The 25,867-nt window shown below is 35.5% G+C and overlaps 1 protein-coding gene across 1 annotated transcript; it reads right to left on the reverse strand.

Annotated features, from left to right (window-relative positions):
- Positions 1 to 1,589: 1,589 nt before the first annotated feature.
- On the reverse strand, positions 1,590 to 21,992 carry LOC102806288 (endonuclease/exonuclease/phosphatase family domain-containing protein 1-like). Its single transcript, XM_085500230.1, has 9 exons — positions 21,847 to 21,992; positions 16,346 to 17,355; positions 12,864 to 12,915; positions 12,498 to 12,605; positions 8,336 to 8,467; positions 8,054 to 8,134; positions 7,080 to 7,134; positions 5,549 to 5,743; positions 1,590 to 4,471 (listed from the first exon to the last, which is right to left on the reverse strand). The coding sequence occupies exons 2-9, from the start codon at positions 17,272 to 17,274 to the stop codon at positions 4,188 to 4,190; spliced, it is 1,836 nt and encodes a 611-aa protein (XP_085356356.1). The 5' UTR covers positions 17,275 to 17,355; positions 21,847 to 21,992; the 3' UTR covers positions 1,590 to 4,187.
- Positions 21,993 to 25,867: the final 3,875 nt, after the last annotated feature.

A 25,867-nucleotide genomic window follows, 5' to 3' on the forward strand; every position in this document is an offset into this window, starting at 1 on the left:
AACTGTTGCATAGCAATCGTTTTGCGATCTAAATTTAAATTTTTATCTCCCCAGAAAAATGTACTGGTCGCCCTCATAACAAGTTACAACCATAGTCAGCTGGCGCAAGCAGCAAACGCTCGGAACGTTTCTTGGATAACAAAAAATGACCTAAAGTGGGGTCGGCATATATAGTAACAGATTTTGTTATCGGTTGGCTTACTATTGTAAATGAATCATCCGTTATTAAAACTACTGGAAATCGCGTGTACGGTCACGCTGAAAGTGAAAAGCGTTGTGAATCCAATGACGGCTGCTAGAAGGGTGCGTCGCAAATGTATCAAAACAAACTTTATTGTAGCAAAACAACTTCAACAACAACATTGGAAGCAATTTACCGACAATGTTGATAATAACTTGCTGTAGTGTAGCAATATTTAGTTAAACATAATCGTTCAAAGAATGACTGAAACGATAGTAATATTACCCCCAACGGATCGTATTTATGTGAAAGATTGGCATTTTTGTCCTGATTTGTAGGAATCTGAAAAACGCGTTGCACAACTTGTTTCTTACTTACGTTTTATGCCGCATTCAAGATGGCGGCTACCATATAGGAAATATCGCATTTATTTTATTATCACGCTTGCGTCAGCTGACTGTGGTTACAACGCAATTTTACAACGCGTGATACTGTCCTTAGGGGAAAACGCGTTGTACTATCTCTCCATTTTAAGTTAAAAGCCGGGCGATACCGAGCAACATAATAAATAGCGGTTTTTTAATTTTAATGTAGTTTTACAGTTTTTTATTCTTACCACACATTTTTCTTATTACTTTTGTTTTTCCATTTCTAGCACAGCTTGGAAATAGTAGGTCCAGACTTTATTTACTGGTTACTTCTTAATAATAATTATCTAGTAGTGTTTATTTGGTTAAGATTTATTTATTACTTAAAATTAGTATGCATTAGTTTGTTTATTGTGTTATAATTATTTAGTATTTACTTACTCATACTATATTTTCATTTACATCTTTTCATTGTGTCGTTTGAGGACAGCGCCCCCAACTGTCAGTTTAAAGTATCCTTTTAAAATGACTGATCGCCCATCTTTTTTGAATTTGTGGCTAATTTTGGTTCGTTTGTTACTCTTTTGGGTAGTTTTTGGTCAGTTTGGCTTGTTTTTGGCTCGTTTTGGGTCAGTTTGGTTACGGTTCGTTTGGTTCGTTTTAGGTCGTTCCATGTTTTGTCAATGGCCGATGTTGGGCTACTATAGAAGAGGATACCTGTATATTAATTTTTTTTAATTTTAGGAGATTTGACGTTGTAGAGATAGTCACTGGATTGAAACAAAAAATATTCTGTTGTTAAATTTGTATAGTCACTGGGTTTTAATTTATCGCATTTAGCTGCCAGAGAAGTAAGCAACAATAAAACCCAGTGAATAATTAAGCCCTATATAGTACATTTGTACATCATGTTTGGAGTTGAATCATGAACATTAATAAGTTGATTATTACGCAACTGGTGTTACTTTAAATAGCAAGTTTAGAAAAGACAAACATACAAATGCAAAACTATAATTATTTCTTCTTGCAGCTACCATCTATACTTTTATATGGTATTTATTCCCAACAGTAGAAATACACAAGAAATGCTAAAAATACAATTAACATACAAAGACATGCAGAATCTACATAAAGTGGGTCTACGAAAGTAATCTGCCAATTAGACATAACTTAACATAGATATTTATACCATATTACCGGTAATAAACCATTTTTTTTCTCTTAATTCACAATAAATTAAATAAGATTTGAAAAATTTATTGATCGAATGGCAGACAATTGTAGAACATTTAAATGAGAAATTCTTTAAAATCAGAAAGTCTGGCTTAAAAAACTGAGCTTGCAAAAACTATTTAATAGCTTCATCCATTGGAAATACTCAAAGCAAAACTTAATTTATTTAACTTACATCTCTACAAAGCCTAAATGAGAATCTAGAATCAGGGGTTTCCAAGATGTCTACACTGAATATGGTGTTGGTCAGCTTTTTTTTTATCCATGGAAATCTACTGAAATGTTACATACTTGAACCATGGGAAGCAAAATACTCAACCAATCAAATTGACTGCTGACCATGTATGTTTTCATCGAGTGTTGTATTTGTGTATGAATTTGTTATAGAGGTCTTGGAGACATCAAAAAGTGCCTAGATTCTTAGCTGTGCTAATCTCTGAAATGGAGTTCTTGCCAGCTATTCATTACAACACAATTATGAAATTCTAATGTAAATATTCATCTACTGTTGTATAGATGCTCGCTTACTGATGCAAAATTTCCTAAAATGTACTAGGGTTTGTACATTCATATACTGGTAATGTACACAATTATTTTAGCAAGCATGTTATTTTAGCATCAGTAATTCTAAACAAATGATTCTTGTATTCTATTTTAATCCAGGTTTCAGTGTCGTGTAATCTTTTTGTCTGAGTATGTCATTGTGTCCACCATTTTGTTCATCATGATTTAATCACTCAAACTGTCTTCCGAATAACTTTCTATCTTACTACATGGCGTTTGATCTGTGCTACTGCAAAATTCTGAAAATCTGTTGTCATTATCTAATGAATCAGTTTTAAATGACCTATTTGCTGACATAATCAAGTGGCTATTCATGCGCAGAGTTGTTATGACTGAAAATAGCATGTAGCTATTAAAAAGTCTGCTTCATGAATGAATACAAGACAAACTCAGGGGCCATCTTTGATGAGTAGGAGAGGACTAGAATAATTATTCATCTGATCACAACTGGTAAGACACTGGAAATGTTGACAGACATTCGTATTTCATTAAAGTAATTACTACGGCAAGTTTTGGCACAACTACTGCCTAGACCCAACAACTACTTTGTGGTGGACCTAAAACAAAAACTATTTTTTGTACTGTAAAATACTTTATTTTCATTTGGAATTTCATTTGGCTATTTTCAGGGAAAATAAAATCCAGTGAAATTACTTTTTTTCCTATATTTTGCATTCAACTCGTCAAAAATCAGTGAAAATAAAATACAAAACACCCGAAATGTCTTTTCTGAGAAAATTAATTCCAGCTAAAATAAACTATTTTACAGTAATTAATTTGATGAAATTAATTATAAAACACATAAATTATACCAGTCCATATTTTTTTTTTTTTTATACAAAGGCTATCAATTTTTGCTAATTTATACTACAACAGGTTGACATGTTCTTTTTGCCTCTTCCCACAATTTTATGTGCAAAATAATTTTATTAATATTACTGAAACTGTTTTCATTTTGGACATTCTGGAACTACCGGTACATTCTTCATGTAAATTTATTTTTTTGTCTATTTTTTAACTTTAGCACCAATCTCAAAAAATTATCCGACTTCATCTCCTCTTATGTATATTACTATAAAATATTTTCAAAAACAGAGAAATTTACATAACTGTAAAATATTCAAAAATACAAATTTGTGCTCAATGTAGCTGGTGACGTGGTTTATAGCTCTGAAAGCCGATGCCAGTGTGTTGTTATAGTAACAAACACCTACGAAATCTGTTTGAAATCAAGAGTTTCCTCTAATAACCCAATCAGGGAAAGAAAACGTAATTTAAAAAGGCAGTCATTATAGAATTCAAAATTACCATTATTGTCTAAATTTCAAATGTTCATTCTTCTCTGTAAGAAATATTAATGCCCAAATGTGTCAACCCTTATCTAGTGGTTCTGAACAATTACATATACATGCCTAGTTTGCAGAATCTACCTTTGCCTAGAATCTATGTGGCGTTCCATTCACTATGTAAATTTCATTTGTTGTCATGCCAATTACAATGATGAAAAGAGTCACAGATGGATCTGCAAAAGCTTGCAATCTGAAGTGACAATATTGTACGAATTATTAAAGTTGTTTTTATTAACCATACATACATGTTTATTAAATAACGACAGCAGTGAGACACCATTACTCTAGCTTCGGATGTTAACAGCCGGTTCTTACCTACACATGCCAAAAAAGCATTAAAAAGTTTGTTCTTCAACATGACGTTAGTGGTATGCCGCATATATTCTATGCTTAACACGCACCTAGGCCAGACTAACAGGTACCTAGACTGGAGGTGCCTAGACTAGAATCTAACATGTACTTGACAAAACCACAAAATCATGTTAGCAAATCTTACACGGCAGGAACATAGTCCAAATCCCCATCGTCACCGTCAGCATCAGCATCAAACGAAGCTTTATAACTAGCATGACGAATGTGATTACTCGTTGAAGCGCCACTTTCAGACGCTGTCGCACTATCTGCGTAATGGATTTCACTATCAGTGTTTCCATCAAAGGTCTTGTTGACATACAGCTCCGTCCACACAGGGCAATGATTGGATACAACAGAGTTCCAGTTCCAGCCATCTGGAATGCACGGATGTTGCAAGCCTGAACGAATCACTCCAGTTTCACCTAAAAACACAGTCAAGATTTCTGCTTTATTATCTGGATATCATGTGCTATTAAAATTACTTGACAACTTGTATCGATTTTCAAATTTAAAATAAATAGATTTTGATATCTTGTATCCAGTCATATGTTATTTTGCATGAAAATAGTGTTCTATAAATGGGATAATGTTAGAAATATTTATAAAACAAATGAATCTCCCCATTTCATTTATCATAGAAATGCATCAATGTGTTTGATTTCATTGACGGTGAATATAGATAAATAGCGACAATTCTGACAATGTATAATGTCGAAGCAATCGCCGAATAAATGAAACCTTGACTGAAGTTGATGGTACTATTCCATCTCTCCATTCTCTTCACAATTATAAATATGAATGGAATTTGAATCAATCCAGCCAATTGGCCAATGAAAACTTTGCATAAAAACAGGACAAACAAAGGTCATAGCGTCGTAGTGGCGTCAAACATCGCGTGGGATTTGACAAACGCGAAAATATTTTGGGGGCATTTCCATGCTTAATAATGTGCTGTACACATTTGATGATAGAGAATTTTGATTAAGTGAGGGTATTCGAAAGCAATATTCCTCTGTCGAAGATCGGCTGGTCGGCTGAGCTACGAAATAACGAAATTCAAGTTCAAAATCAAATTGTTCGATTTTTGCGGCAGACGTTCGACACGCGTCTTTCATGCATCTCACGAGATCTCGCAGTTGAACGGAAAATAACCTATTTGACACAGTACAAAAAATGATTGAATTATTCATGTGTAGGGCATACAGTTCCACAAAATGCCCAGGTAATAATTACAAATATACTCTGAAAATCAAGAGTCCTATTATGGAAGAAAACATAATTATAGATGACTGAAAACTACCGTAAAATCTGTATTAGAAGCTGCATCTCTAATAAAAGTCGCACCCATTCTTTTTGAATAATTGAGAACCAAAAATTCACAATTTCTCATATGTGTAGATACTTTAATAGAAGCTCTTCTGTTGCATTGTACCATTTTAAGAAGCCGCAGCTTCTAATACAGATTTTACAGTACTCAGAGTAGTAGCGCTATTTCTTACCAGTTTTTACGTCTTGCAGTTCTTTACTAATCCACATGTTATCATGGCAACAAGAACCGTCTAAATCAGTTCGTGAAATATTTGTAAATAAAGTGGCTGCTATACTGTTTGTAAAACCTAAATTCTTCAGTATATCAAACTCCGATACTGTGGGTTCCGTGTGGAAGTCACCCACTATCATTATATTACTCTGCCCTGTAAAAAAACAAAAAAAACAAAAAAACTACAATAAGAAAATGCAGAAACGAGTTAAACTGACTCAAATTCTCATTACTTTGAATACAAAAGTATAAAACTTTGAATCTTTCATAGTGTATTGCAGCATGGGAAATAAAAACACAGAAGACATCCACAACAAATAAACAGGTCATACCAGTCTAACACACTGTCGTGCATAATTTAGTTAATAGTTTCTTTTCAGGATAGCATTACTATCATAAAGAATTTGGGGTAATTTTTGGGCAAAGACAGATGAGCAACAGTGAAAATGCTGATATTACCCTGAAAATTACTTCTGTTTATGTTAAACAGTTTGGCCATGCGTGATGCTACCCTCAAAATGGCTTATTCAGAGGCAAGTGTTCTGTGGAGACGAGCTAGGACACCAGATGGTACATGTTGATTTCATACACCATACTTGTTGGCCAATTCAAGACAGCCACATTACAATGAAAGTATGTCTCCAGGTATGCCCAATAATCGGGGTAGTAATGTGCATATCCCTGACTTTCTCTTATGTGTTACTGCTGTTAGCTACACAACACAAGTGTGTACCATATACGATCAACATCTGTTCAGAAAATGAATTTGGCTATTTGATTGGTTGAATTATTAATGAGCCGAGTAGACAAGCTCATTTATTCAATTGAAAGGAGTAAACGGAATGCCAGGAAGCAGCAATTTGAAAGGTGATTGTGCCGATGATTTCACTGTTATCTAGCATGATTAACTCTGGTCAGTCTGATTCAATTTAAATAACATTGTGATGGTTTTATTTATTTATTTAGTAAGCAGATCAACAGACAAAAAACCCAATTACAGATCTGGGATGAGGGAAAGTTTCAGACATCCCAGGGCAATCCGCTACTTGTTGACACATGGATGCTGTGTTTGGTTTTGTTATGTGCATTGAGGACAGGAACAGCTAATGGCAACAATTTCACGTCTCCTGCCACTGGTTGCCATATATCCAACCCTAAATGTAGCCTAGCAAGTGTTCAGTTGACCACGGGAGTAGAATCTCCAAATCCCCTGATGCTTAGCGGACATGCTAAGCTTCAAGCCACACACACACACCAGGGTTGCACCACAATATAAGCATGTAAGTTACCGGTAGCAACTCAAATAAACAAACAGCAAAGGAGGCTTTTAACCTGCAATATTCCTAATACAGTCATCTAACTTATTTAGGTGTCGGTAACATGTTTGTGTGATTGGCTACCTTTCGTGAAAGGTCATACAAAATTAAATTATGTCACTCACAGCAGAACTTCTGGGGAAAACGAAAGAAATTATTGTTAATCATTGTTACCTTGTACTTCAGTTTGGAGAGACTCAATGAGATAGGGTAGTTTTTTGACATCACTCTGAAAAAAACAAAAAAAAAAACAGACATGTACTGATAAGAAATAAATAGAATGGGCATAGATTCTAGGTTGATAAATTCTCAATATTTTTTTATCTGTATTGACTTCTCATATATATGCTAATACATGAGACTCATAAATTTCTATGTGTCAGCACTAGCACTTGCAATTTGCACATACAAAAAAAAAGTCAGGAGAGACAACATTCAATGTTCGGAACTGTCGCCTGGCACGAAAAAACTTTAAAAAAAGAAAAAAGAATAACAAGTCTATAAATAGACATATCGGTTGTAATAATTTATTGTCCTTGTACCATAGGTAACAGCCTGGAATATTTGAAAGCCTGAGTTATATAATAAACCACGTTTTCAACAGCTGGCTATAAATTGTGAAGTGAGGAAACACCATCAGGGTTATCCGTTGTAATATGCTTTTATTTTGTGAAAGAAATCTTTGTAGGTTTCATGAGCCAGTGAAAATTACAAATGTTGGTTAGCAGTAAAAATTGGGAGTTTTTGTGAAATATAAGTAATTCTAATACATTGTTAAACATCAAATATTTCTAGCAGCCAAAAATGTTTACACTGTAAATTAAAAATGTAAACTCTTAAAACAAAATTCACAAAATAAACTGACATAAGTTTTTTCCCAACATTTTTCCAAAAATTGTCATAGGCTTGTAGACAATGGGAATATCCTTTTGGTTGAAAATTTACAATGAAATTATGGAAAAACTCATACAAATTTGTGAAATGTTGCACCAAATACTCAAAGGTTCAAAGGGTTAATGAAAATTGAAGTGTAAGGGAGTATTGAAAACTTCTATTCTTTTTGGTCACCATCTTGCGATCTAACAACACCATCATATCATACTTATTCAATCTGCGGCAGTATAATTAAAAATGTAATGAATACTAACCACTTCTTTGTCTCTCCTATGATCCTGCGACTCTTTTGAGTTCAAATGTACACTGACCAGAGTAATGTCTAATTTGGCTGCCTGTTATAAATAAAGAGACATGAAATTAGGAACATATTTATACAAGCATTGATACTATGTATCAAGCATTCCATCCATTTAAAAGACAATATTTGCCACAATAAACCAGATCTACAACTGTTTGTCTGTTGACATTGAATAAAAAATGTTCAAATAAATGAGATGTGTTTCAAATTAATATAAAACATTTGTAAAACTGACCTGAAATAAACCAATGTAGGGCTGCCTGACAAATTGTTGATGTGCTGGTTTCTGCACTTGCTGCAACAGTCGAGCATCTTTCAAAGTTATTCCACGACTTTTGTCCCAGAGAAAACCATTATACTCTAGTGACTGAAACAAAAAAAGCATCTGGTGGTTAGTATGGTATAATATTACAGCAAGTAAGAGTAGTAAGAATAATCATTGAAGAATGCTACCCCACCCTCACCACTGGTTACTGGACAGCAATCAGAAAACACGAGTTAAAATTTCTGTAAAAACAAATTTTTTTGCCTCACATGCTTGCTTTCATTTTTGAACCTAATTTTGGCCATTGAAAATGTATGATGATTACAGATAAATTATTAAACACATTTATCACTGACTTGTTTGTAGAAGACAAACTTTAGTTCACTTTAAAATTACAAATATTTGAGAAACGTGCTGTGAGATTTGGTGATAAAGACTGAGGATGGATATTTTTAGCTTGCCAGAATAATCACATCAGTGACCCCCCCCCCCCCCCAACACAAGGATCACTACTGTAGAATACTTTATTTTCGCTTTGAATTTATTTTCGCTGAAAGGATGATTCCGTGAAAATAAAATCCAGCGAATATACTTTTTTCCCTATATTTCACATTTAACTCATCACAAATAAGTGAAAATTAATTCCATACAAAATGCCCAATATTCCTTTTCAGCGAAAATTTATTCCAGCAAAAATAAAGTATTTCACAGTATTTTATAAATAACTAACGTGGGTTGCCCTGTGGTTGTAAGTTGTACTCCTTGGTAACATTATGCTTATACAATGAGATTATTATGAAAATAAGTATGCATGAAGACAGTACGGTGATCGTATCCACCGACCAACGCCCACTGGCCGAGTGCATAGTTTGTGGTATTCTTGTGTTAACTTTATTACTATACATTTTCACCCGAGAAATATCAGCTTGAAATGGCAATGTAAAATGTTTTGTGTTGTGAAAGTTTGCAGATATGCAACACTTGGAAAACATCATTTAGGGATAGACGACTTCTATTGTTTGCAACGTCATACATACAATAATTAGTCGTTTTTGTCTCTGTTCCTGTGAACATTCACCTCGGGTTAATGTTGAAAAAAAATCCAGAAAACTATTTGTACATTTTCATACCCAATGCCTCCTCATTCATAGACATTGCCAATAATATAACAAGTTGTGTTTACAGTATGTATACAAGGAATAATTACACAGAGTTATTAGATATCACTAGTGTACTTGGTGAGTCTACTTTGTACATGGTTAACCTCTTCTATATATTGTGGTATATGTACCAGAATAATTAAAACCAAATGTATGAACACAATGGGGGTTAACTGTTGTCACAGAGATGATCAATTAGGACTTCAAATAAAACATTCCAATACATGGGTATTTTAGAATTAAACTTAGTTTGAACATGAACTTCTTTGCTTATTAGGCAGAGAAAAACAATATTCATGTTTCTGGAAATTGCATGAGTAGGTTAAAAAAAAAATCATGTTTCTGTTCATTGCACAAGTCAGTTAAAAATATTCATGTTTCCGGTCATTTGATGCTAGAAATATTCATGTTTCTGGTCATTGCACAAGTCAGATAAAAATATTCATGTTTCTGGTCATTTGATGCTAAAAATATTCATGTTTCTGGTCATTGCACAAGTCAGTTAAAAATATTCATGTTCTGGTAATTTGATGCTAAAAATATTCATGTTCTGGTCATTGCACAAGTCAGATAAAAATATTCATGTTTCTGGTCATTACACAAGTCATTTAAAAATATTCATGTTTCTAGTCATTGCACAAGTCAGTTGAAAATATTCATGTTCCTGGTCATTGCACGAGTAGGTTAAAAATATTCATGTTTTTGGTCATTGCACAAGTCAGGTAACAAAAAATCATGTTTCTGATCATTGCATGAGTAGGTTAAAAATATTCATGTTTCTGGTAATTGCATGAGTAAGTTAAAAATATTCATGTTTCTGGCAATTGCATGAGTAAGTTAAAAATATTCATGTTTTCGGTCATTGCATGAGTAGGTTAAAATATTCATGTTTCTGGTCATTGCACAAGTCAGTTAAAAATATTCATGTTTCTGGTCATTTGATGCTAAAAATATTCATGTTTCTGGTCATTGCACAAGTCAGATAAAAATATTCATGTTTCTGGTCATTTGATGCTAAAAATATTCATGTTTCTGGTCATTTGATGCTAAAAATATTCATGTTTCTGGTCATTGCACAAGTCAGTTAAAAATATTCATGTTCTGGTCATTTGATGCTAAAAATATTCATGTTTCTGGTCATTGCACAAGTCAGTTAAAAATATTCATGTTTCTGGTCATTGCACAAGTCAGTTAAAAATATTCATGTTTCTGGTCATTGCACAAGTCAGTTAAAAATATTCATGTTTCTGGTCATTGCACAAGTCATTTAAAAATATTCATGTTTCTGGTCATTACACAAGTCATTTAAAAATATTCATGTTTCTAGTCATTGCACAAGTCAGTTGAAAATATTCATGTTTCTGGTCATTGCACGAGTAGGTTAAAAATATTCATGTTTCCGGTCATTGCACAAATAAGTTAAAAATATTTATGTTTTTGGTCATTGCACAAGTCAGGTAACAAAAAATCATGTTTCTGGTCATTGCATGAGTAGGTTAAAAATATTCATGTTTTCGGTCATTGCATGAGTAGGTTAAAATATTCATGTTTCTGGTCATTGCACAAGTCAGTTAAAAATATTCATGTTTCTGGTCATTTGATGCTAGAAATATTCATGTTTCTGGTCATTGCACAAGTCAGATAAAAATATTCATGTTTCTGGTCATTTGATGCTAAAAATATTCATGTTTCTGGTCATTGCATAAGTCAGTTAAAAATATTCATGTTTCTGGTCATTTGATGCTAGAAATATTCATGTTTCTGGTCATTGCACAAGTCAGATAAAAATATTCATGTTTCTGGTCATTTGATGCTAGAAATATTCATGTTTCTGGTCATTGCACAAGTCAGATAAAAATATTCATGTTTCTGGTCATTTGATGCTAGAAATATTCATGTTTCTGGTCATTGCACGAGAACAGATGCATTATGATATACAAAATTAAATGACTAACATGCATATCTCATTACTCATTTAAAAATATTTTGTAAGAACGTTTACGTTATAATCCAACGGCACTAGATCAAAACAAACCAGTTTAAACATATTGAAGTACATGTAGTTGTTTTCTCAAAAAAAAATTGAAGTAGCTCACACAGCCATCTGCAGATCTGCCTAACATCAGGGTGCATGTATCTTGGCTCACTAGATATCAATACGTTTTATATAGATTAGTTATTAATATGCTTGGATGATAACTTGCAATATAAATCATCATCACCAACACAAGTGTTGCCCTTGACTTTTGACCCACCATTCTGAGAGTTGTAAACAAACCGTAAAACAATCGATATAATCAAAGTACACCTGTGATGTATAATCAAATATATATATATATATATCGGTAGTATTCAATCAAATTTTTAAAAATTACTGTACTTTTGCACTTTGGGTGATGTTTTTACTACATTTTAGTATGAAGTCTATAGTTTATATTAAAGCATTAAAATGCTTGAATGGTGTTACACAAATGTTGCCTTTGTTCTCTTAATACCAAGTAAAGTATCCTTAAACTTGAATCCAAATTGACAAAAAACAGCTGTTTGTCGGTTTTAAATAGAGAAACCCAGACAGGAAATAAACATATCAGCTTTGCTTGGTTTCAATCTTATACTTAGATATTTAACTGTAAATTCCCCCTGACCACATTGTAACTATGGTAATTACTATACGCGTGTCATAGATACTGCTATCAGGATAAGATTGACCAGACTGTACAGACATACCCGCGAAATAATAACCACAAAGTAATGGTTAATCATTAAACCATAGACCTTACAATAGACTCATTGTTCATCAGCTTAGAGCTAGCAATGTGCAGAAGAAGAGGAGAGACAATTAAATGAGACACCTTTGGGACACGTTACTGATTTTCAAAATCTGCCGCAGGTTGGCAATCCTGTACAGAATACAATTGTGAACATAAAAGCGTGTATATATTTACACACGTGTACAGGTCGTGAGTACGTACCTGATTAATTCTACCAGCAACATCTGAGACTTCACATTCCCACTGGCCTTGATGACCTGTCCAACCTACTATATTTGGCAGTGTAGGATTATTCAGTTCTGTACATACCTACGGAGAGTAGAAACATATCGTGAAGTTATTGTGAAATCACATTACATGTACAACAGAAGCAGTTTTCTTACATATTTTAGAGGCGAATCGCAACAGTAAATCAGAAAAAGAAATTACTCCACTTGCGACATCTTCAATGCCAATCGAGCAAAATGCAATTTACGAAATAAGATTTCTGCAATTCATCAAAAATCTTACTATAAAATCACAGATGTGATGATTTATCTTCATAAATAGAATTTAATATACAATTACCATGTTTAAAGATTCTTGATCAACTAGTTCTTGAAACGCCATCAGACTTAATCTGTAATGCAAAGGTAATTGATAACTTGAATGTAAGGCCGAAACAAAATCCTTGTTCAAAGAAAATCACTTGATCATTGATTCTCGCAAACTGGGAAAATCGGGCAGAGAATTGTTAGGGTGGCTTTCCAACTGCAATCCTATGTTAGGGGGGCTTTCCAACTGCAATCCTATGTTAGGGAGCCTTTCCAACTGCAATCCTATGTTAGGGGGCCTTTCCAACTGCAATCCTATGTTAGGGGGGCCTTTCCAACTGCAATCCTATGTTAGGGGGGCCTTTCCAACTGCAATCCTATGTTAGGGGGCCTTTCCAACTGCAATCCTATGTTAGGGGGCCTTTCCAACTGCAATCCTAGCCATAGTCCACCACCAATGATCATCTGCTTGTAATGTTTTCAATAAATTTCTAAATTTCAGTGCGTTTCGTTTTAAAGATGAGCACAAGTTTTTAAACTTTTTGGCAAAAAAAATAAGTTATGGTAATCTTATAAGCACACAGTTGACGAAATGTTTTACGATACTAGGTACTTCAAAACCACACCTATATGAAGACATACACTTGAATGCGTGTACATTGATGACCACCAAAGTTAAAGGACGGTGGTCGTCACGCTACGACGTCCTGTTCGATATGTAAATCTGTTTGATGTAAATCACGTGTGTAAAATACATTGTTCGTTTCATCAAAATTCAAAAACACACTGTATCAGTTTGATTAAAATTACCATTCAGGTGAGAAATGACATAATGTCATTAAGCAAGTCAAAAATTATATCCACACATGAACAAATTAATAACTGAAAACTATTTCAGTATAAAAATTTACAAATATGGGCATTTTCGCTCCATATATCTGTTGCAAAGAATTCATATGAGAAGAAATAAGAAAAGATCGGCATTTTGAATTGTATTCATACAATTATAATCAACAAATCATATAAATAATATTGATATAATGACCCACAAAAGATCAATATTGAGAGTCAAAACGGTGTTTCCTAGAAGAGCAAAGTTACCATCACTAAGTGTGATCATAGGCCATTGATGTATAGGTTACAACAAATCATGATTTCGTGCAATTTTTGTTTTCAACATGATCCCTGGGCAACTGATAATATAAAGTACCTAGATCTAGACCCCAACAGCATTATTTCACACAAATAAGCGGCTTATGTTATTACTCATGATCTAAAAATAACACACACACACAATATGCCACATCATACAACTAATGTGTTAGAGGAATACCCTGTTAATTGGCCATGTGTTCATGCAAACTAAATATAACATTTTAACTACTCGATATACTAGGGATTTTATTTTACCATTTTCGAGGTTCAATTCTGGGGGGTAAATGTTACCCTCATTATTGATGTTATGGAATGCATCATCATAGAGATGTTTTAATTTATAGGGAACTGTTTGTTTCTAGTTTGTTCACTAAAATATTGAAATTTCAATAAATTTGGACACTGAATTCAGATACCGTGAATAATTTTAGATTCACTCACATAATGAACTACTTGTGTATTCCACAACGCTATGTCACAAAGGTGGCTGTCTTTGAAAACTATGAATACCGGTAGTTAGAATTTTTGATTATTTTATTTAAAATTTTTATTTTACAAGAATTATTTTGTAACACATTCATTTTGCTTTCCCGTCGATTCAAAAAACAAAAGCTTTTTTATTCATGATTTCTAGAAATAATAAAACAAAACTACCGTGTGGTCAATCGCTACCACAATGTAACATGTAACACTGGACTCATGGTTGGAATCCATTACAAAGACATTAGAGTTAACATAATTTATGGTAATTTGTTTTATGCCATAATTTTTATAATATACTTTGTACACTTTTATGAATTTTTCAATGTCTACAAAATATTATCAGAATATATGAAAAAATTATACCAGGTAGATTTATTTGATATAAGCTTGAATCTCTGTCTTTTTTATTTATTTTGATTTCTTTTGGGGTAAAGTTTAGTACAGGTTTACCAGGTACATATTGGTTAGACCCAGAAAAACAAAAATAAAAACATTTCGGGTTACCGGTATATTGATTTTTGAAAAATGTTGACAAAATTCTGTGATGCAACATTTTTTTTTTTATCGGATGTACGTGATCACCAGAATCATAAATATTTATTTTTCAGTTATTACTAGTATATCAACCAGTAGCCATGAACTGTTTGCATCTTACAAAGCAATGTGTCGCTTCTATTCCCTGTTTTATGGATTGTATTTATTTATGTGGTGATAGCAAAGTAGGAGAATTAATTTTGAAAGCATGTAATTTTTATATGTAGGTAAAAGCGTCCTCACAAACACCTCATATTATCATTTGGGTTTGTTGTATATCATCTAAAGTACATACAAAAGTGGCTGAAAGCAACAATAACTCATTTTGAACATTTTTTTGTTTAAATATTACCACATAAAAATAACTAAATCTTACCAAAATATTGTTTTAGACACAATTGCATGATTAATAACACATAAAATGCGATATGTAAACTGAGGGTCGAGTTTCACCATGTCGCTTAAATCTGTCATATGGTGGAGGCCGTAGAAAATTATGACAACCCTGTGGCCATCTTTTTTCACTTGCAAATGATTTAATATACAACGTTAGTAAATATCGTATACACTCTGCTTTCAGTGTCCACATTTGGCAGTGGTCTTTACAAATTGGTACTAATAACCCAGGGAATGGTTTATTGCAGACAAATCAGAGGAAAAAAAAGGATAGCTACAGCTAATGCTGCTTTAAAAGGTGAATGTGTGAAAATGTGCACTAGTACTGTAGAAGAAGAAAATAATCAGGTGTTATAATATACCGGTATATGGTTTGTGAAGAAAACATAACATATATTATTATTTACTTGGTTTTAGTTTGGCATATAGCTATCAGTGAAATAAACGAAAATAAAACCCAGCGAATAATTAAGCCTTACGTGTGTGTACAGTACAATGACTGATGTGACGAGTCTAGGTCAACTTCATGAGGTCATAGGTCATCAATGGCATTTTTTTTCCTCTTTAAACTCAAGTGCTTAGTGACTATTGATGGTTGCATCATCTTTAGTCATGTCAATAAAAAACAAAAAACAAAGATGACTTTTACGCCCAGAAAAAAAATAAAATAATCAAGCTTGTCAGTTAACAAAGTGCATGTCACAGCATTTTTTTTTTTAGCTTTTTAAGGGCATTCATCAATAAATTTTAAAAGTTGACTCCCTCCATTAAAGTAGCTCAGTAAAATTTAACTGACACAAAATTGCACAATATGTCTGTAATACTGTCGACTGACCACACCATTTTTTTTTTTAGACATCTTAGAAAAAAAAAGACAAAATCATTTTTCAGTCGTAAAGCATTACAAAGTAAATATGAAATATTCAGTTATGTGCACAGTTTACTTACCCATTTTCAAGAATTGTAAAGCAGATAACTTCCATTACACCACTGTTACTGGCTTTTTCTTTACTCAACTTAGACATGTTCCAGCTGCCGACACGAATAATCGGCAAGCCATCTTTAACTCCAGTGAACTCAACGACTGGATCTCTGATATAGCTTGATCCTGATGGTGGGGTGGTTGGAGTAGGTGCTAAAAAGTCAGTTTGAGTACCGCTGCTTTTGCTATTTGAGCGATACAGTCGCCGCTTTGGCACGTGTCCATTCGAACCAATATCTGATCGACTGTTCGAGTACTCCATCTTCCCTAGTGTTATTTGGTCCAGGATTTTTATCAAAGTAGCTTGTCCAACACCAGGTATATCTGCGATTTCATCATATTTATAAAAAAGTCCATTTGTGTTACGATGATGGATAATCTTTTTAGCAAAGTGTTCTCCAAGTCCGTTAATTTTGCTTAGCTGAGCAACAGTTGCTGTGTTCACATCTACGTATTGAGCAGACTGACTAGTTTGAGCACTAGTTGAAGAAATTTTACCATTACCCGACGAATTTCTCGATATCCCACCTTCACTACCATGAGGTGTCCCATTTCTATTATTAACGCATATTTCATTTCTCATATGAGCCAACTTGACAGCACCGACTCCAGTGACCAATGCAATGTCTTCAACTTTACGAAAGCCACCAATCTGTCGTCGGTAATCCACGATGTTTCTAGCTACCGGTCTACTGACACCAGGCAATGTCATGAGCTCTTCCTCTGTAGCTGTATTCACATTCAGTTGATTAAAGGTGAACGCTAAATCTTTGGCACTGTATGTCGCGCTTAGATCTCGTTTGTGGCCTTTTATGTGAGGAACCAAATCATAATCACTATGCAGCCGACTCTTGTTGGGAAAACGCCCACAGCAAGTAGTAACCATATTTCCCATGTTATTAGAACCAGTGATTATACGAGAACATCAACACATGGCGCTGGATAATAGATGAGGAGACCTCCGTACTCTACACAGCTGTATATAAAGTGAATCAATATTATGTTAATAATACTAAATATAATACCAGCACAGTGAAATACTGCTAACCCATAGAAGAAGAAGAATTAAAAAGCTGTGATCATAGATGAAATAAGTTAAACATTAACATATTTATAAACAACAACTCCGATAAGATAAAGATTATTAAGTTTGTTCAATAAAGGTCACTACCCAGGAACATAGTCTATGTCAATGATCAAGCCACACTGATAATGAATTCAACTACAATTGAAAACTGAATATTCATAAATGACATCATTAGATTACATCATACCCATTACATTACATCACCTTGCCTGGGAATTTGACTTAAATTGCACAATTACTGTTCGTTCACCTTTTCAATAAAATTACGAAATGTAATTGATAATTGCTTATTATATGATAGAAAGCTTTTATGAATTTTCTTTCTATGTAAGGCTTCCACAAAATTCTTAATTGAAGCCCAGGAACAACATGGCACAGGCATGGCATGAAGCCCAGGGACAACATGGCACAGGCATGGCATGAAGCCCAGGGACAACATGGCACAGGCATGGCATGAAGCCCAGGGACAACATGGCACAGGCATGGCATGAAGCCCAGGGACAACATGGCACAGGCATGGCATGAAGCCCAGGGACAACATGGCACAGGCATGGCATGAAGCCCAGGGACAACATGGCACAGGCATGGCATGAAGCCCAGGGACAACATGGAACAGGAATGGCATGAAGCCCAGGGACAACATGGCACAGGCATGGCATGAAGCCCAGGGACAACATGGCACAGGCATGGCATGAAGCCCAGGGACAACATGGCACAGGCATGGCATGAAGCCCAGGGACAACATGGCACAGGCATGGCATGAAGCCCAGGGACAACATGGCACAGGCATGGCATGAAGCCCAGGGACAACATGGCACAGGCATGGCATGAAGCCCAGGGACAACATGGCACAGGCATGGCATGAAGCCCAGGGACAACATGGCACAGGCATGGCATGAAGCCCAGGGACAACATGGAACAGGAATGGCATGAAGCCCAGGGACAACATGGCACAGGCATGGCATGAAGCCCAGGGACAACATGGCACAGGCATGGCATGAAGCCCAGGGACAACATGGCACAGGCATGGCATGAAGCCCAGGGACAACATGGCACAGGCATGGCATGAAGCCCAGGGACAACATGGCACAGGCATGGCATGAAGCCCAGGGACAACATGGAACAGGAATGGCATGAAGCCCAGGGACAACATGGCACAGGCATGGCATGAAGCCCAGGGACAACATGGCACAGGCATGGCATGAAGCCCAGGGACAACATGGCACAGGCATGGCATGAAGCCCAGGGACAACATGGCACAGGCATGGCATGAAGCCCAGGGACAACATGGAACAGGAATGGCATGAAGCCCAGGGACAACATGGCACAGGCATGGCATGAAGCCCAGGGACAACATGGAACAGGCATGGCATGAAGCCCAGGGACAACATGGCACAGGCATGGCATGAAGCCCAGGGACAACATGGCACAGGCATGGCATGAAGCCCAGGGACAACATGGCACAGGCAGTACTGGTAACAATAATGGGCCATTCCAGTTTATATCTGCACCCCCCCTGTTGATGAGTTTGTGAGTTTACTTCATACAGGGTATAATTTCCATGGGTGTACAAGTCATACAAAGTTTTATTTCCAAATCACCATTCACCATACAGTAATGGAAATCCAAAACTATAGGTTCTACTTATGGTGTTGATGAGTTCCTTTGTGACACCATACAGAGTAGGATTTCCAAATATAACTCTCATCATATGCTAATTTACCAAGTTCAAAATTTTATATCTGATAATGGAAATCCAAACTAGTCCTGATTCACGGTGTTGATGAGCTCATTCGTCCCACCATCATTATCTAATTTCAGTAATAACTATTTCATACTGGCCCAATACAGTCCGAATTCCAAGTTTTTTTAGTCATACAGTGTTGGAAATCCAACCTCATCAACTGGTATGTGGTGAAATAAACTAGGCCATATTTTATTTAGTAGCCATAACTGCCTGGATTTCCAGAATTTTTTTTTCCATACTTGTCTAGATTTCCAGATTCTGTTTCTCCATATACAGTTGGAATTCCGGGGTATTTTCCCCATCATACAGTGCTGGAAATCCGACCTCATCAACAGGGGGGTGCAGATATAAACTGGAATGGCCCAATGGTGCATTTTCTTTCACATATGCTTAATAGAGTGATGGACCAAGGTATGTTTGTTGTGTAAATATACTTCCACTTTTTTAAGCTTGGAGATGATCTAACTAATGTTCACATAAGTGAAATGCATCATGGGAGTACCACAATACACTATGGGATTCATATATGATATATCCTCATATCATTTTTCAAATTTATTTTCAGGACAAAATTATTTCTTCCGTTTTTGGTTGTTCTTGGTCATTCTATGTTTAATTTAGACATGAAAAAACCTTGATAAAATCAAAATATAACTGATGAAGATCACTGACCTATCCAACTGAGTGTGGGCGGATAGTATATCATTCTGTGGATGGGTGTAACCTAGCATGCCATACAACCACTGTGAAATACCAGTAATTAACCTTATAGCATGTACACACACCTACTAAGTTTACAAAGGTTTAGAACAATTTGAAATTTTTGTTTATGATATGGGTTCTCATGATGAGGACACAGTAAATATGACAGTGAACTGGATAAAGTTTTTTTTTTTTTTTTTTTTTTTTTGTTTTAGAAAAAACAGAATTCTTGGAATACTGGCAAAAGCTTTATTTTATGTTTGTTCAATTTACCTCATACCTTTTCTTGGCAGCATGGGAAGGAAAGGCCATAATGACAACGTAAGAAATAACAATTTCATTTAATTGGTCTATTACATTTAATGGAAATTCCCCTCCCATAATGTATTTATGCTGAATGGCATGCTACCGGTATGTAATAGATATCTGAATCCTGCTGAAACTACTTGTGTTACAGTGAAAATACATATACCAAGCTAGCTTTAAAAAGTCTAGTAATATTTATTATGCCAGTATCACAAAGCTGAGGAAATCAACTATATACATTGTGTATATAACCCCCACCCCCACCCCCGGTACTGTAAAATCTTTTATTTTAGCTGGAAATTATTTTGGCTGAAAAGACTGTTTCGGTGTTTTGTATGGAATTTATTTTCACTGATTTTTGACGAGTTGAATGTAAAATATAGGGAAAAAAATATATTCTCTGGATAATAGTATTGCATTGAACAAGCTGGTAAACATTTATCTTTTGATACAAAAAGCAGGTCCAGACTGGTTAATATTTGTAGAAATTAAAAACAGATGTTATCTATGTAAAAATTATACTAAATATACTTTAGTAACCATGCAATTTAAAACAAAACAAAAATATCAGGCAAAGACATTTCAAGATGGTTATACATTGTATAATGTAAAAAATAATAGTATCATGAAAAAATTGTTTTTTTTTAATTTCATAAGTAGTGACAGTGTCAGTGACTTCACCTAACTTTTTTTTAGCACGGATGCCATAAAATCATCAAATAATGAAAATGAAACTGTTTACAGTACACGGAATTACATAATAGAAGAAACGCATAGTGTAATAGCGCAACAGTAAGCATGGTTACCGCACAAGTAAAACTAAAAGTGTCCTCCAGACTGTAGTTACCAGTTACACAACAGGAATAATGTTATCATAAAATATTTATTGTTCTACGATAAAAGGTGTAAACTTCAAGAACAATTGAGATCCCACATTCAGTCGACAACTATTTAACTGAATACAAAGAGTTTGACGACGTTTATTTTGTAAGAGCACGTACCACATAGCAATACACCCTATGGCTAGATTAGTACGGAGTTTCTGATTCTGACCCCCCCCCCCCACAAGATACAACGTCTATTTATAAGCAATAGATTACCATTACTTTACAATGTAAAAATAAACGATCCAGTGGTCGTTTAATACTACTGCGGGTACACTATGCGAAAGGGATGGGACTGATCCACCCCGACCCAAGAGCTACATTTGTAACAAATAAGTTCATTTTTTAAACAGCGACACAAAATATAAGAGTCATTGTACACTACAGCGTAATTTCACCGACTACAGGTTCACATTTGATACGGATCACCACTCGCCGCGGTGTACAGAACGTATTGCAGAGGTGTCGACCTTGTATCGCAAGCCTTTCTGCATTTTTTTCAGTAGCTTGTTTATAGTCAACCTCAAAACAGCGCAGTTTTTACACGTTTTTATCCTGCTTACATATGTGGCTTACCGCGCTGGGTTTACCAGCAGTAGTTCTACCTTAGTAACAGTGCCTATGTACTAGTTATTTTCCGAATCAAATGTGTCAAGAGTGAAAACACGTACGACTACGTTAGATGTTAGAACATAATATTGATACATAGACAAAATATGTGACAAAACAATACAAATGTACCTGTAAAAATGTCAGCTAGTCATCTTCGTGGACAGTCTGACTCAACAATATTACGGAGGATGGCAGCGTGAGCGCGAAAACACGTCAACAACATTAAAACAACAGCCAACAATAGAGTATTTGGCATGCCAGGGAAATCCAGCTGGAGATGTAAAGGTCAGTGCGCATGCCTGGTATGTTCTAGGGGTCATCAAACTTTGTAGGTGAGGCTTCGTCGGGCTTCACGAAAATGAGTCATCATCATATGGGCGAATCACGCACCAGACGCCCTCTAAAGGATATGACAATGACTTGGGGTGAATGTTCTGGCTAACATTTCAGATATGTATTATCTGAAACTGACAAGCTGTGCAATCTGTTCTTTTTCAGTATAACAGAAAATAATTGTACAACATCTGTAAAAATACAGTTATAGAGTGTGGGTGTGGTACGTTCTCGTTATGAAAAAATGTGATATTTTGTGTGTGGGGTGTGTGTGTATGGGTGTTTTCACATGAATAACATACCCACTATGTATTAACCCAGAGCCTGGAAAGATAGTGACAATAATTTTAAAAAAAAATGACTTGTCAGACCAAAATCAAGGTCGATAACGTAAGACGAAAATTCTAATTATGTGTGAACAGGAATTCTATTCTATTCTATAGTAATTCTGTTCTGTGTAAGATAGTATAATAAATACACGTTATTATTATAGTCGTTTGGGGGAGGGGTAATTGGAATCTCTTTTATACCTTTGCCAGCCAAGTTTATTTTGTCATGGCATCACGACCATTCTTTGTTTGTATTTAGCAAAACCATGTTGTGCAGACTTTTACACGTGATATGGGCATTTCAGTTGAAAAAAAAAAATAGAAATTATTATTATTTTAGAAATTATTCAGAAATGTAATTCAAATTCAAACGAGAGGCTGTAAGAGAATGGAAAATATTTATATCTGGATGTTTGAAAATAATATATACATATTTTTTATATTTTGTTTGGCAGAAGCCCCCCCCCCCCACACACACACACACACATAAGCGACACACACTATTTTTGTAGCATAATTCGCTATTGGGGTGCGCCTTTTCAGGGACGGATGCTGGAAATTTTGTTTGGGGCGCACATTTACAGCGACATCGTCGCCGCATTACATTTAAATGCGCGTTTGTCGTCACGCAGCGCGTGTTCGAATTTCATGTAAATAAACAATGCATTTTACACGCGTTGTACACGTCGCCATGAGTCCCATGCCGATCAAGACGCGACACGACGACTGTCGCCCCTTACAGCAAGTGTCAGAAGTATTGGGGCAGCCAATTTGCAAACTCGCTAGCGAATTGGCTAAATGTTTTGATTGTAACTAAACAGTTGGCTTTCGAATCTCACTGGCGCCGACTCGTGGTTGCGTCCACTCCGGGTGAGTCTATTTTGCATTAGGGAACATAGTATGCTTTTACGTAGCCTGGTAGGTACATGTCTAGATTCCCCTGAATGATTTTCTTTGCGAGGCGTGGTAATGTGAAAGTAGTTTCCCTGGTCATCCTGAGAATGGCCACAGTCGCTGGCGTGCAAGTGATAATATGATAAATGCACCGATATTTACTATATGGGAGTAGTCATCTTGAACACTGATTGAAACTAAATAAAGAAACAAGTTGAGAAAGCTTTCCTATAAATCACGGAGAAAAGAAATTTTCACATCCAAACGATTCGTTGGGGTAACATTAAACCAACCGCTAATAAAATTCAACTCATTCATCGTTGTTGCGTGGACCATCCCTTGTATACGAACACCACGACGAAAATAGAACATTTTCCCTGGTATATTTGGAAGCGAAATCGCCATCCAACTAAAGTATGACGACTGTCCCCGACTGTTATATGGATTCACCCAGAGTGGGCGTGACCACAGAACGGCGCCAGCGAGATTCAAGCCAACTGTTTAGTCAAAACCCAAGCAGTTAGCCAATTCGCCAGCGAGTTTGCAAATTGGCTGCCCCAATACTTCTGAGACTTGCTGTAATATGAAACATACGAATGCCACAGTGAAAAGAGCCACACCCTCAACGACAGAATAAATAAACAATTCCACTTGAAAATCTTGGATAACTTCAGTATGTACATTTCACATAACGTCGATTTTATGGACGCGCCCCTCTAAACGAGACACCGTTTTGTATATCCGCCCGACCGCATCTCACTGTATAAGTTAATTATTTGCTGAGATTTATTTTCGCTTATTTCGCCGACCATGGCAATGAATGTTAAAATTTTACGACACTATGCAGCGTTCCTTTCATAAAACCTAGGCAACCAGTGCCTTTAATTGCCTTTCTTATGTGTACAATTCCCATTGCCATGGAAACACCAACACGTACCGTGTCTACTTATATTTGAGACTACAATATGTAGCTTAGTAGATACCATAGCACAATTGGAAAGCCGTCATGCATGATATTCATTGTCAATCTCGCTACTGGTACACTACCGGTTTGTACCAGACGAGACTTGCGCAGCGCCACTCCATAGTATACACCACGGGCAATGACATTTAGTTACTAAAATAATACTTCGATTTAAATTTCCGGTGAAAAAAACAAAGAAACAAATAGAACAGTACAATGGATATTAGTCGGATGTTCTGTGAATTCAACTGAAAACTCGTTAAATTAAAATCAAATCTTCGACAAGTAATTTAACTGACCTCTGGGTTTCCAAGCTGGGGTGTTCGGCGGTTTCGTTAGCAAAATGCTTGTCAGTGTCCGCGAACTATGACCTTGCAGGTTCTGAAACCCGACACAATAAGTTTAGCCATTATGGTAACATATATGTGCTGCAATATTATTCAAAAATGTTTATTTGCAATAATATATATTTTATTTCAAAAAGTAAATTCATATTTAAAAACACATATTTAATGCATAATTCTTGGCATGTTTTTTTTTTGTTTGGCAGAAAACAGAAACTAAAACACTAGACTGAACCAGACCAGCTTATTACAGATTCCGTTAATGGGACATCAGCACATCAGGAAAATGGTTCTTGAATTTCTTGGAGAAGAATCATACCACAATCCGAGAAAATGTGATATAAGTAGAGCCTCTGTTTAAATTTTAACATAATTCTTAGAAATGTATTCCTAATGTCCATGCTTTTACGCAGGTTGATCATATTGATACCGGAAACAAAACACAACACAATGAGGCATTTTGTAAGTTACGTATAATCATGGCACAGGTATAGAGGGACTGGTCACGGTTACTATAGTGCAGGCAAAATTCAATCATGATGATGTTGCGGCTGATGTTTTGTCTGTCCTAGAGGGCGCTTCTGGCATACTCGTACTTAGAAATTAACTGGTTCCCGGCGTCCCTTGCGAAATGCCATTCTTGAGGCGGGAACCAGCCAAACTTAGAAATAGAATTTTCAGTTCGGTGACGCATTTTTTTGTATTAAAATTAAAATATACCGGTGCAAAGTGTGTGTTCAACATTTAACATTTCTTAAATAAAACTTTTGAATTCATGCATTAAAGCATCCACGACACAAACACTTCCCCATTACACCGTATATGGCGCACACTGTTACATACAGGACACTGGTAGTAACTCTTGTTATTACTCGAGTGATTTTTGTTAATGACTGGTCCACTCAATAACAGTAACCCGAGCGAGCGTCAAATGGGATTGCTTAGGGGGGTCTCAAAGTTTGTAACTCTTTAAGTACGAGTTAGAATCTGGTTTAAACTTGTTAGTACCTAGTTACAACGGGTTAGTATCTTGTTATTACAAGTTAGAATCTCGATTTAACGATTTAGTATCTAGTTATTACAAGTTAATATTTCAGTCAGTTCTTTCGTCTCCTCACCCTAATCAAAAACCATCATTCAGCAAATTATAAGCAGATATTGTTCCCAAACCGAAATTAGTAGATATACAAATATGATTGATCTAAAAGGTATAAAACCAGGACGTGTTTTTCCCTTCCCTCTATTCATTTTGATATCAGTACATGTACATATAATTTGTCATTTTG

This window comes from Saccoglossus kowalevskii, chromosome 6 (genome assembly GCF_978046115.1).
Source record: "Saccoglossus kowalevskii chromosome 6, keSacKowa6.1, whole genome shotgun sequence".
NCBI classification, from domain to species: Eukaryota; Metazoa; Hemichordata; class Enteropneusta; family Harrimaniidae; genus Saccoglossus; species Saccoglossus kowalevskii.